Raw genomic sequence first — 13,455 nt, 5'->3', positions numbered from 1 at the left:
GCTGAGCAGGGGCTGATGGGAGCTGGAGTTCAGCAAATGCACCTTAAAAATGCGCAATTTTCCAAAAACGCGCAAACGTTACGCCTCTGCAGTGCCGGATTTACGTATCAGCTAAACAAGCTATATAGCTTAGGGCCCCACTCTCTTGGGGGACCACAAAAAATTTAAAGGAAAAAAAAACTGGATGTATATTTCCAAAATATAAGATAAACAACAAAGGAAATAAAACCTGCATACAGCAACAGTGTTTTGTGTTGCGTAGGCTCCTATGATGTAAGTGATGGGCCCCACCTGCTAGCCTGCTCATTTCTATATACAGGTGAAACTCGGAAAATTAGAATATCGTGGAAAAGTTCATTTATTTCAGTAATTCAGATTAAAAGGTTGTTAATTAGGGGTTTCATCAGCTGTATGCCATGATCATCACAATTGTAACAAATAAAGGCTTGACATATCTCGCTTTGCATGTCATGAGTCTATCTCATATATTAGTTTCACCTTTTAAGTTGAATTACTGAAATAAATGAACTTTTCCACGATATTCTAATTTTCCGAGTTTCACCTGTATAGGGTGCCTGCATTCTGCATGGACTGGTTGCGTGGTAACATGTGCAAATGGCTTTAGATACCTATTAGGTCCATAAATTACCACGCAGCCTATATCTAACGCAAAGAACAGCGACAATTTGTTGTTGACAAAGGACAGCTGGACATATAAAGAGCCCCAATACCTTCATTAGCTTAGGGCCTCATCAAACCTAAATCCGGCCCTGTTCCTCTGCGAAATTGCTTTGAACTGACTCAGGCTGCTCAAGAGACTATCAAAGCTCGTGTTCTTATAGTCGGCACTTTTTTTCTGGGGGGACGCATATCCTTAAACGTTTTCTGAATCTTTCTACTTTTGTCCATTTACTGTCTTTATTTTCCCCAATTTGAACTATAACATGGTGATTTCCTTGAGTCAAAAAGAGAGTACCCCCCCCCCAAATATTTTTTTAAAGGAAAAAAAGCACTGCTTATCAATGACAAAGACATGACTTTTAAGTTCTTGATTGCTTTGCAAATCGGTCCGTAGAGCATGGGGCTCTTGGAATCATCACAGAATAGACTCCTAGAATTGTAGAGTTGGAAGGGGTCCCCTAGGTCATCTAGTCCAACCCCTGCAATGCAGGGATGTCTTTATCTCAGGGCTGTGGGTTCAAGCCCCAACACTGGACAGAAGATTCCTGCATAGCAGGGGGTTGGACTAGAGCTACAGTTCCCTGTGAAGAATTCGATTGTTAAACCACTCTGAGAATCCTAGCTCAGTAAGGGGAATAGGGGCCTCCTAACAACTCTCAGCAGAGGGATGCAGGTGGCGCTGTGGGTTAAACCACAGAGCCTAGGACTTGCTGATCAGAAGGTCGGCGGTTCGAATCCCCGCGACGGGGTGAGCTCCCGTTGCTCGGTCCCAGCTCCTGCCAACCTAGCAGTTTGAAAGCACATCAAAGTGCAAGTAGATAAATAGGTACCGCTCCGGCGGGAAGGTAAACAGCGTTTCCGTGTGCTGCTCTGGTTTGCCAGAAGCGGCTTAGTCATGCTGGCCACATGACCCGGAAGCTGTACGCTGGCTCCCTCGGCCAGTAAAGCGAGATGAGCGCCGCAACCCCAGAGTCGTCCGCAACTGGACCTAATGGTCAGGGGTCCCTTTTTTACCTTTACCTTTAAGAACTCTCAGCACCCTTAACAAACTGCAGTCCCCAGAATGCTTTGGGGAGGGGGAGCCATGATGATTTAAAGTGGTATCACATGTGCTTTAAATGTATGGTGTGAATGTGGTCCAAGAACCTGTAACCATGTTGTTCCAGTGCTCTGTCTGGAGCTGAAAAGCATCAGCCTTAGCCCAGGAGCAAGCAGTCAATGTTGCTTGAGGAGCTTGGTCTACTCATGAGGCATAGCCCTCTACTCCTCCAGAGACCTTGGCCTTCAGGCAGGGACTCTGGCATCAGGCAGTGGAATGGGCTTGCGCCCATAGTAGCTGCTGCTCTTTGGGGCTTGGAAGTGGCTCAGTTTCCATCTCTAATTCTGAGCCAGGGCCGTCTCCGTGTAGGAGACGCAGCAACCCCAGAAGGCCCCCAATCTGTCTCACCGTCCCCAGACCACCTGTTCCTCCGTAATGTTCACTCCTCTGAAGACGATTCCTCCAGTGGGGGCATGACAACAGGATTGCGCCCGTTACTTCCTCTTTCCTCTACTTTCCCACTCTTCGCCAAGGAATAATAAAAGATTCGACCTCATTAGCTGCACGTGGTATTTTATTGGTGTCCTCGTTTATTTACCTCACAACAATAATGGACGAGAGACCAGTATTTATTCTCATTTTACACAATGACACAAACCATTCAAAACCTGTTCCTGGGGGGCAAAGTAAAGGCATGCTTTGCAGAAGAAAGTGTGGGGCAGGGCAGGGCTTCAGCCAGTCGGAATCGAAAGTATTCTGTTCTTCATTACTACTTCATTTGACTTTATTATTTTTATCCCGCTCGTCAGTCTGTGGGCATATGAGGCAGTTTACACAATTAAATACATTGAAACATCAACATCGTCATGAACAACAACAACAACACATCTTTAATGCAGCAACATAGGAAAACCAAGCAGCCAACTATTCTCCACTTAATGTGTCTTTGGTGAAGGTAGTTTCAGAGAAGGGCTATATAGTTCATTGGCAAACTCAAGTTCTTGCTACAACAGTGACTTTTGTGATAAGAACCAGCGCTGCGTTGAGTGATTTGACAAAGACCCTCTGTGCATCCACACACACAAACGGCAACCTCCTAATTTATTGAAGCCAAGTGGTTTGAACCCACTCTAGCCTGAACATTACTTTGGCACCATCCATGTATAATGCCGCATGCAAAAAAATTGCACCCTTGCGATCTCCGTGAATTAAATCTGGAGCAAGGAGCACCACCAAGTGATGGTGCTGTGCTTGGCAACCAATCGTGTGGACTAATCATAACCGTTCATCAGCATGCATTGGAAGGGCAGGTCTACTCCAGCTTTTACCCCTCCTGATTTCAAGTACAATGCAGTGGACTTGAACAGCGGCATTAAGAAGGAACTAATCTGCCTTAAGTGATCTTGAGTGAGGGACCCATCAGCCATCGAGTGTCAGCTGGGCAAGCAGCACCTTAAAAAAGGGGAAAACTCTCTCACCAGAGAATGAAGCCGATGGGAAAATGAAGACAGAGTCCTTTGTGTCAGCATTAAGAAATTCCACCTGTCCCCTTTCATAGTCCAGAAATACTCGGATTCTCCTAGGGGTGCAGAGGGGGGACAGAGGTGTCACGGGGGTAGTGAGAGCCTGGTATTGACCAAAATCCCCTTGCAAGGCCCAGATCCCTTCCTCCGGGGTCAGCTTGAGCTCTATCTTCCTCCTCACAGAGGCCCGGGCTACCCCCACAGCCCAAATGCCCCCATCCTCCACGTTGACTTCCCAGTAATGTCTCCCGGAAGTGAATCCTTCGCAGCCCAGCACGCAGCAAGAGGACTTGAATCGCTTAGGGTTATGGGGCACATCTGTCCTGGTGACGTCCCATCTCGCGCTTTTTCGATCCTCAGAGATTATGATTTGGGGGTTTGCTGTGTCTGTGTCAAGGGTTATGTTGACTGCAGAGACAGAGAGAGAGAGAGAGAGAGAGAGAATATGCTGGGATAAAGGAATAGTTTATATTTTTGTCAGCTAATTCCAAATTGGATTTGGATTTGGATTTGATATCCCGCTTTATCACTACCCTAAGGAGTCTCAAAGCGGCTAACAAACTCCTTTCCCTTCCCCCCCCCCCCCCACAACAAACACTCTGTGAGGTGAGTGGGGCTGGGAGACTTCAGAGAAGTGTGACTAGCCCAAAGTCACCCAGCAGCTGCATGTGGAGGAGCAGGGAAGCAAACCCGGTTCACCAGATTACGAGTCCACCGCTCTGAACCACTACACCACACTGGCTGTAGTTTAGGAGCCTGTGGTACAGAGCTCATTTGACAAATGAGATGTGTTCTTTCAGAAGCCCCCCACCCCTGCCCATTCCTTTGTTTAAGCTGTTTTTGATATGGAACCTGAAGGGCAGGCAATAAATTTAATGATGTTGACAATGGTGATGATGATAACATTAACAACGGCGCCTCAAGATTTATCTGTCGCAATCAAACTAATCCAGTTAAGTTCAGACCTCTCCGTATCAACTATGTCTTTCCAGAACCTAACACGAATGAACTAACTTATCTTGCGAATGTTTTCAACAGTTGCTTACCCCATTCTGTCCCCAGTTCTGATGGCAGAGTGTCTAAGGGATGAGAGGAGACATGCGTGATTTTCAAACAGTGATCAATTTCTAATTTCATTTATATTTTATCAGAAAAGTGGGTTTCATTACCCTCTCTCACTCTCCTTGCTCCCAGTAGGTATATTTTCTGCTGCAAATACTTAGCGGGTAGTTGAAAGGGAATGGACAGGATTGCCAGAAAAAGTGAAATTAAGGAAGACCAAATAATAAACTCAGTCGTATCTTCCAAAAGCTCAGAAAGGGAAGCTTTTAATGTTTGACGGATGACTGTACTGTATTTTAATATTTTGTTGGAAGCCGCCCAGAGTGGCTGGGGAAACCCAGCCACTCTGGCAGGGTATAAATAATAAATTATTATTATTATTAAAGGATCTAAAAATATATATGCATGCAGAATGCACTTTTTGACACTTTGCAATACTTTTCAAGAATACCTTCCAAATGAGAATGAATTTACAGTTGTACCTCTGGTAACAAACTTAATTCGTTCCGGAGGTCCGTTCTTAACCTGAAACTGTTCTTAACCTGGAGTACCACTTTAGCAAATAGGGCCTCCTCCTGCTGCCATGCGATTTCTGTTCTCATCCTGAGGTAAAGTTCTTAACCCGAGGCACTATTTCTGGGTTAGGGGAGTCTGTAACCTGAAGTGTCTGTAACCGGAGGTATATGTAACCCAAGGTACCACTGTATACTTTTCCAACCATTCGTTCTGGTAGCAAACTCAGCTGACGAGAGCTGACAGAACTGCAACCAAAATAAGGTGACAAATAATAATAATAATATATTATTTATTATTTATACCCCGGTTTCCCCAGCCACTCTGGGTGGCTTCCCGCAGAATATTAAAATACAATGATTCATCAAATATTAAAAGCTTCCCTAAACAAACAAGCTCAGGAGGAAATCCACCATTTCAGGGGATAGTGAGAGGGGGAAGGTGAACTAATGGGGCACTCCCACACCAAACAAAAAACAAAAAACAGCCCAGTGAGGAATTGTACTCATGAAAGCTGAATGTCTTTTTTTGTAAGCGACAGAAAACGGGGGGTGGGGGGGGGTGGGCAGCCTGGAGTATTCTGAAAGACAGTGTGGCTTGCAGGAATCCTGAACGCTCCTGAACGCTTCACATTGCACCCTTTAGCCCCAAGTTCTACTTGCAACTTTTAAAGCAGATCATCAGTACCTTTGAAGTTATTCAGGATATCTGTGAGCACACTGTTTTTCTCAGATAATTCGCCGAGTCTTTTTTCCACTTTGGATGGCATCTCTTCAGGTGGCTGAAAGGGCTCCTTGTCAAACCTTGGAAAAAGAAATGTGTCAGTTTCCCACCATTCTGCAGATGCCCAATTAAGGCTGCTTGACACTTGGTTTTTTTACAGGCAAAAGTTGTACTTAAATCTGAGTCAGTGCTGGTCCAAGATTCAGCCCTGGAAGCTGGCGCTGTGATAAAACAGGTGAAATAGTAGTATGTGTTCCTCAGAGGTGGAACTGTACAGTATGAGTACATTTAGCTCTCTGGGAGAAGCAGTGAGATGACTGTAGTTTCTCTGTAACAGCATCCTATTTTCTGATAAGTGATAATGCAGGATTTTGTAGCTGGGGAAATGTTTTTCTTCAGTGCATTCATTGGTCTTATGACTATTCTGTTATATGTGATTTTGCAAAAGAGACTAAATCCCACACTTTGCTTGTTATTTTTGCTATGCCAGGAAAAGCATATCCTGGGCTCCCCAGAAAAGTCTTTTTTAAAGCTGTTAAGAGCACAATGCCTCTGTCCATTTTTTAAAAAGGCATTCTGGAATAGCTCTCACACAAGGTAAAAAAAGGTAAAGGACCCCGGACGGTTAGGTCCAGTCAAAGGTGACTATGGGGTTGTGGCGCTCATCTCGCTTTCAGGACAAGAGAGCCGGCATTTGTCCACAGATAACTTTCTAGGTCATGTGGCCAGCATGACTAAACCGCTTCTGGTGCAACGGGACACTGTTATGGAAACCAGAGCGCACAGAAACACCATTTACCTTCCCGCCACAGTGGTACCTATTCATCTACTTGCACTGGCGTACTTTCGAACTGCTAGGTTGGCAGGAGCTGGGACAGAGCAACGGGAGCTCACCCCGTCGCAGGGATTCGAACCGCCAACCTTCCGATCGGCAAGCCCAAGAGGCTCAGTGGTACAGACCACAGTGCCACCCGCATCACAGTAATACAAACCAAAGTCCAAGAGTATCTAAAGTGTGATTGTATGAATATGGAAGAAACAGAAAGCCCATCTCAGCTTGGAGACTGGGAGGAGCTGCTTACAAAAGTGGGAAGGGCCAGAGATCCACATGTACAAAAGACCTGGTCCGGCCCATGGCATCTCCACTTAAAGGGTCGCAGCTAGCAATCACGGGAAAGAACTCTGCCTGAGATTCTGGATAATCCTTCACATTCAGAGTTGACAGTGCTGGTTAGATCAGGGATGGTGGAACATGTTGTTCTGCAGATGGTGCTGGACTACAACTCCCATCATCCCTGACAGGTACACAGGCTGGGCCTGATGGGAGCTGGTGTCCAACAAAACCTGGTTCCCCATCTCTGGGCAAGATGGTCTGTCACAGTATACCACAGTTTTAGTATTTTGAAAAAGCAAACCATCTGCAAACCGGAATGAAGCAGGACAATCTTAAGGGCATATATTTGTGCACATGCATGCCTTCAGTGGGGGTCAGTGCCACATACCTGCCCAAGGTGCTTCTGATATCCTACAGAGAGAGAAGAGGAGCGTAGGTGGATAGAGAAAAGAAAGACAGGAATTCTGCATCAACATGAGCATAACAGGAGATTCTCATTATAGGCACTTATATCTGAGAAACAGAGACAGCGTAGTTTAGAAACTGCACACCTTCTAACCGTTGGGAGAAGAAAGCAGGGCAGTGGGGAAATGAGTTAATTGGAATGAAATTATGCATTCATCTGCTGAGACAGGGAGACAGGCATTACTGAGCAAGCCATTTCAACTGCAGTAGAAAGATACAGTGGTACCTCGGATTAAGTACTTAATTCGTTCCGGAGGTCCGTTCTTAACCCGAAATTGTTCTTAACCTGAAGCACCACTTTAGCAAATGGGGTCTCCTGCTGCTGCTGTACTGCCGCTGCACAATTTCTGTTCTCATCCTGAAGCAAAGTTCTTAACCCGAGGTAATATTTCTGGGTTAGCAGAGTCTGTAACCTGAAGCGTATGTAACCCAAGGTACCACTGTACATCTAACAATTGTTGTTGTTGTTTAGTCGTTTAGTCGTGTCTGACTATTTGTGACCCCATGGACCAGAGCACGTCAGACACTTCTGTCTTCCACTGTCTCCCGCAGTTTGGTCAGACTCATGTTTGTAGCTTCGAGACCCCTTCATGGATCACTGCCTTGCCGTGGCGAAGGGGCTTGAATAACTTGGAGAAGCTATGAGCTATGCCGTGCAGGGCCACCCAAGATGGACAGGTCATAGTGGAGAGTTTTGACCAAACGTGATCCACCTGGAGCAGGAACAAGCAAGCCACTCCAGTATCCCTGCCAAGAAAACTCCATGGACAAAGACAAAAGACATCTAACAATAGCGCTTGCTATTTATATAGCTCTTTTCTGGTCCACATGAAGTACCATACACTTAGCTGGACCCTGTGTATTACTTACTGGGCAATATGTATAAGGATTTGGTTATGTTAAGGACACCTTTAGGCTTATTCTTTAGTTTGATGTGTCCTTTTTTTCAGTTCTACCCCACCCAACAACCAGCTCATCTCACCTGCAAGAATTCGCTGTCTGGCTGTGTACACTTCTCTTCTATCTCATCTATCAGGGCACTGAGAGAGACAATCTCATCAGAAAACTTTCCCCCATGTTCTTTCTGATGCTTCATAATCTCCTTCTCCAGCTCATTCAGCTGAAGCAGCAGGAGTTTTTCTTGCTCCTCCAGAAAGTGATGCACCAGCTCAAATTCAGACATCAATTTCTGCCTCTCGGCTTCTGTTTGCTTCTGTAACATAAGGAGGAAAGAGGGAGAAAGAGGGGTCAGGGTGTTGGGAAGATCAGCAAACACCCCTCAAATAAGCAGAAATTAATCTGAAATACTGGAACTCTTTTGGAAAACCACAATATGCTAAGTTTTGATTTTAAAATTCAGCAGCGCAATTTGAAGGCACAACGTGACAGCGCCTTAGATATTTGAAGACGGCTATCATATCTCCTCTCAGTCTCCTCTTTTCCAGGCTAAACATACCCAACTCCCTCAACTGTTCCTCATAAGGGTTAGTTTCCAGACCCTTCATCATCTTGGTTGCCCTCCTCTGCACATGTTCCAGCTTGTCAACATCCCTCTTAAATTGTGGTACCCAGAACTGGACACTGTATTCCAGGTGTGGTCTGACCAAGGCAGAACAGAGATTACTTCCCTTGATCTGGACACAATACTTCTGTTGATGCAGCCTAGAAAAGCATTAGCTTTTTTTTTGCTGTTGCGTCACACTGTTGACTCATGTTCAGCTTGTGGTCTACTAAGACCCCTAGATCCTTTTCACGTGTACTACTGGCAAGCCAGGTGTCCCCCCCATCTTATATTTGTGCAGCTGGTTCTTTCTGCCTAAGTGTAAAACCTAAAATTTGTCCCTCCTCAAATTCATTGTGTTGGTTTGGACCCAGTTCTCCAATCTGTTAAGGTCATCTTGAACCTTGATTCTGTCTTCCATGGCATTAACTACCCCTCTGAGTTTGGTGTCATCTGCATTTGAGGCAGTGGATTGCACAAATCAAAATGCAAGTATAATCAAAGCAACAAAACAAAAAGCTAAAATTCAGAAGCAACTAGAACATCAGAGAACCTGCCTGCGAGAAAAGATGGGTCTTTTGTTTGATCCAGCAAGGCTCTTCTTATATAGTGAAATGTTGCCATGGGAAAAGAGCTGCATTTGGAACACTACAAGGTCTATATATCCTCCCTGTTCCCAGGTGACTCCAACCACTGATAGTCTTAAAGGTAAAGGGACCCCTGGCCATTAGGTCCAGTCGTGACCGACTCTGGGGTTGCGGCGCTCATCTTACTTTATTGGCCGAGGGAGCCGGCGTACAGCTTCCGGGTCATGTGGCCAGCATGACTAAGCCACTCCTGGCGAACCTGAGCAGCGCACAAAAATGTCGTTTACCTTCCCACCGGAGTGGTACCTATTTATCTACTTGCACTTTTGACGTGCTTTCGAACTGCTAGGTTGGCAGGAGCAGGGACCAAACAACGGGAGCTCACCCCGTCGTGGGGGTTCGAACCACCGACCTTCTGATCGGCAAGTGCTAGGCTCTGTGGTTTAACCCACAGCGCCATCCACGTCCCACTGATAGTCTTACCCTATGTGAATTTTATTAGCCCACTTTTAAAGCCTTCCAAGCTGGTGGTCATCACTGTTTCCTTGGCCTGCTGATTAAAGCCCTGCATTATATCTTCAAGACCCAGGATGTAAAAGCACATTAAATAAAGATAAACTAATGCCCACATTCCTTGCTAGGCTATACCACAGGATTCTATACTGACCAGATATTCCTGGTGTCTATTTTCTCCAGCCAATTTTAACCCCAGGAGCTTCTCTTTCTCTTCCTTTAAGCTCTGCAGACGGCTCTGGATTTCTTTCTAAACAAAGAGAAACATATTTTGAAATAGTGTTATCGTTATTAACTAACGCCCCTGCTGCCTCACATACAAGCAACGGGTTACATCCAATTTAACCTATAGTGAGACACACAAAAATACTTATATTCCATAATCAACACTGTAACAAAAGAAACCCACTCAGCGATTATGGAGCAGAGGAAATAAAATATTATGGCATGAACCCAGCATTTTATTTCTCCAAATTCAAACATACTTTCAACGTCACACATAGTTTCAAAGACAAGAAGGGGGGAAAACCAACTAACAAGATTCTTCAGACGAGAAGGAACAATGCTACTGCTACTGCTACTGCTAATAGCACCAATAATATTGGTAGGTTGGTTTCAATGTCATCGTCATCAACAACATAATGTTGCATTATTATTACCAGTGTTTTCGCTATTATGATAATAATGGCTTCCTTCCTTTGAGTTTCAGTGTCTGTGCAAGGTTCTGTCGCAACAAGAATGGGCCTGTCCATAGCTTGGTGGTAGAGCATCTGTCTTGCAAGCAGAAGGACCCAAGTTCAATCCCCAACGTCTCCAGGTAGAATCATACAAATCTAGAGTTGGAATGGACCCCAAGGGTCATCTATTCCAGGAATCACAAGTAAAGCATTCATGACGGATGGCCATCCATGGTAAAGTTGGTTGAGACTAGGGCTGCCATATGTCTGCAGAACTGACGTCTGGGGGAATTTCCGAAAGGAGGTGCACTGTCCTGAATCTTGTTGTTGTTTAGTCTTTTAGTGGTGTCCGACTCTTCATGACCCCATGGACCAGAGCACACCAGGCACTCCTGTCTTCCACTGCCTCCCGCAGTTTGGTCAAACTCATGCTGGTAGCTTCGAGAACACTGTCCAACCATCTCGTCCTCTGTCGTCCCCTTCTCCTTGTGCCCTCAATCTTTCCCAACATCAGGGTCTTTTCCAGGGAGTCTTCTCTTCTCATGAGGTGGCCAAAGCCTTGGAGCCTCAGCTTCAGGATCTGTCCTTCCACTGAGCACTCAGGGCTGATTTCCTTAAGAATGGAGAGGTTTGATCTTCTTGCAGTCCATGGGACTCTCAAGAGTCTCCTCCAGCACCAGAATTCAAAAGCATCAATTCAGAGAATGCAATTTGGAGATGGGGAGCAATTGGATTGTTGTTTTTAATTTTATTATGTACTTGATTTGATATCTTGATTTTATTCTGTGAACCGCCCGGAGACCCCCGGGTATAGGGCGGTATATCAATTCAATTAATAATTATAAAAATAATAATAGAAAAATTGTGGGTTTCGGCCTTTTTTTAAAAAATAAACAATTTGGGAGTCAACAGCTCAGGGTGTCCTGGTTTTTACTTTTTGAAATATGGCAGCCCTAGGCGAGACTCCTTCCTGAAATCCTAGGGAACCACTGTCATTATACCAAGCAAAATGGACCAATGCTTCTGACTTGGTGGGAGCAGGACCGGATTTAGCTTTGATGAGGCTCTAAGCTACTGAAGGAAATGGGGCCCTTTATATGTCCAGCCGTGCTTTGTCAACAACAAATTGTCGCTGTTTTTTGAATATGTATTGAATATATCCTATATGTTAATTGATGGGCCTAATAGGCCTAATATGTATCTAAATGGGCCTAATAGGTATCTAAAGCCATTTGCACATGTTGCTATTCCACCGGTCCATGCAGAATGTAGGCACCCTATATCTAGAAATGAGCAAACCAGTGATATTTTAGGGATATTTTATATTTTGGAAATGTACATCCAGGTTTTTTTTTCCTTTAAATTTTTTTGGGGGCCCCAAGAAAGTGGGGCCCTAAGCTATAGCTTGTTTAGCTTATACGTAAATCCAGCACTGGGTGGGAGGCACCGTCCTATGTTCCACCATTCTGAGGAGGGGGTGCCCCAAGGGCGCCAAATAATAATAATAATAATAATAATAATAATAATAATTATTATTATTATTATTATTATTATTATTATTATTATTTGTACCCCGTCCATCTGGATGGGTTTCCCCAGCCACTCTGGGCGGCTTCCAACGAAGATCAAAAATATATTAAAAAGTCACACATTAAAAACTTCCCTGAACAGGGCTGCCTTCAGATGTTTTCTAAATGTCAGGTAGTTGTTTTTCTCTTTGACATCTGATGGGAGGGCGTTCCACAGGGCGGGCGCCACCACCGAGAAGGCCCTCTGCCTGGTTCCCAGTCAAGCGCGCGCGTGTGCCCCCACTTTTCACCTTATAATCCTGGGCCGCTTCCTCCACGGGGAACACAGCGTGGCTCCTGTGCGCTCGGGACTCCCGGCAGATGCAGCAGATGAGCTCTTCCTCCTCGCTGCAAAAGAGCTTCAGCGCCTCGCGATGCTTCTGGCACAGCTGCCTCCCGCCGCCGCCCCCCGGCTCCTCCTGCTCGGCGCGGGAGCCCAGCCTCTTGGCGATCTCCACCACGTTGCCCAGCTCGCGGTTGGGCCTGAAATTCCTCTGCAGGGACACCACCCGGCACTGAGGGCACGAGAAATCGGTGCTGCGCTCCTTCCAGCACTGCGCGATGCACGACCTGCAGAAGCTGTGGCCGCAAGGGATGGAGACCGGGTCGCGGAAGTACTCCAGGCAGATGGAGCAAGTGGCTTCTTTGTGCAGGCTCTCCACCGGGTTCTCCATGGCGGCGGCGGCAATAGCAAAAAACAGCAGCAGTGCCCGGTCCTCCGGGCTCAGTGGCGCTCCGTAGCTCAGGCGGAGAGGCCGAGCCAGGGAGAGGATTAGGACCGAGGGAGCGTAACTCTCTGCGCGCCCAAGAAGCGCAGGAGCATCTGCGCTTCGGCGCTCCGCCAACCTGGTGCCCCGCAGACGTTTCGGACTACAGTACCCATCAGCCCCTGCCAGCGTGCACGCTGGCAGGGGCTGATGGGTACTGTAGTCCGAAACGTCTGCAGGGCGCCAGGTTGGGGAAGGCTGCGTTATGGGAAAGAGCTGGTTTCCAGCCCAGTCCTCTCTAGGCATCTCCTGAAAAGTTGGTAGCTCCCCCCCCCCCATTTGTGTTTTCTTGATTTTCGGTTTCAAACGAATTAGATCAAAAGGAGAGAATGCCAACAATAAAAACAAATCTGCGCTTCTGCGCTCCGCCAACCTGGTGTCCTGAAGCTGTTTCGGACTACAATACCCAACAACAAATTGTTGTTATTGCCGGATTTACATATAAGCTGAAGAAGCTATAGCTCCTTAGGGCCCCACTCTCTTGGGGGCCCCCAAAAAAATTAAAGGGGGAAAAACTGGATGTACATTTCCAAAATATAAGATAAAAAACAAATAAAATAAAACCTACATACAGCAACAGTGTTTTGTGTTGTGTAGGCTCCTATTTGTTATGTGCAAATGGCTTTAGATACCTATTAGGTCCATAAATTGCCATATAGTATATATTCAACACAAAAAACAGCGACAATTTGTTGTTGACAAAGGGCAGCTGGACGTATAAA

General features: G+C 45.8%; 1 protein-coding gene across 2 annotated transcripts; it reads right to left on the bottom strand.

The window, feature by feature from the left end:
- Window positions 1–2,276: 2,276 nt before the first annotated feature.
- LOC310756728 (E3 ubiquitin-protein ligase TRIM39-like) lies at window positions 2,277–13,393 on the bottom strand. Of its 2 annotated transcripts, XM_083601359.1 has the most exons (8): window positions 12,218–13,393; window positions 9,876–9,971; window positions 8,103–8,333; window positions 7,044–7,066; window positions 5,506–5,621; window positions 4,290–4,322; window positions 3,199–3,651; window positions 2,277–2,530 (listed from the first exon to the last, which is right to left on the bottom strand). In XM_083601359.1, the coding sequence occupies exons 1-8, from the start codon at window positions 13,010–13,012 to the stop codon at window positions 2,526–2,528; spliced, it is 1,752 nt and encodes a 583-aa protein (XP_083457485.1). In that variant the 5' UTR covers window positions 13,013–13,393; the 3' UTR covers window positions 2,277–2,525. The 2 variants fall into 2 exon arrangements, with proteins under 2 accessions (XP_083457485.1, XP_083457484.1); XM_083601358.1 differs by having other exon boundaries at window positions 2,277–3,651; window positions 12,218–13,391.
- Window positions 13,394–13,455: the final 62 nt, after the last annotated feature.

This window comes from Podarcis filfolensis (genome assembly GCF_964270895.1).
Source record: "Podarcis filfolensis genome assembly, chromosome: 2".
Classification (NCBI taxonomy): Eukaryota; Metazoa; Chordata; class Lepidosauria; order Squamata; family Lacertidae; genus Podarcis; species Podarcis filfolensis.
Note: the sequence above shows the minus strand (reverse complement) of the source record. Positions and strands in the feature narration are given on the sequence as shown.

Coding starts and splice junctions, on each gene's coding strand:
- LOC310756728 (XM_083601358.1), bottom strand. CDS start 13,012: ATGGGGGGGGGGGAGCTACCAACTTTTCAGGAGATGCCTAGAGAGGAC. Junction 7,067..8,102: donor CAGACAGCGAATTCTTGCAG/GTGAGATGAGCT, acceptor CTCTCTCTGTAG/GATATCAGAAGCACCTTGGG. Junction 5,622..7,043: donor ATCAGAAGCACCTTGGGCAG/GTATGTGGCACT, acceptor TCTTTTTCCAAG/GTTTGACAAGGAGCCCTTTC.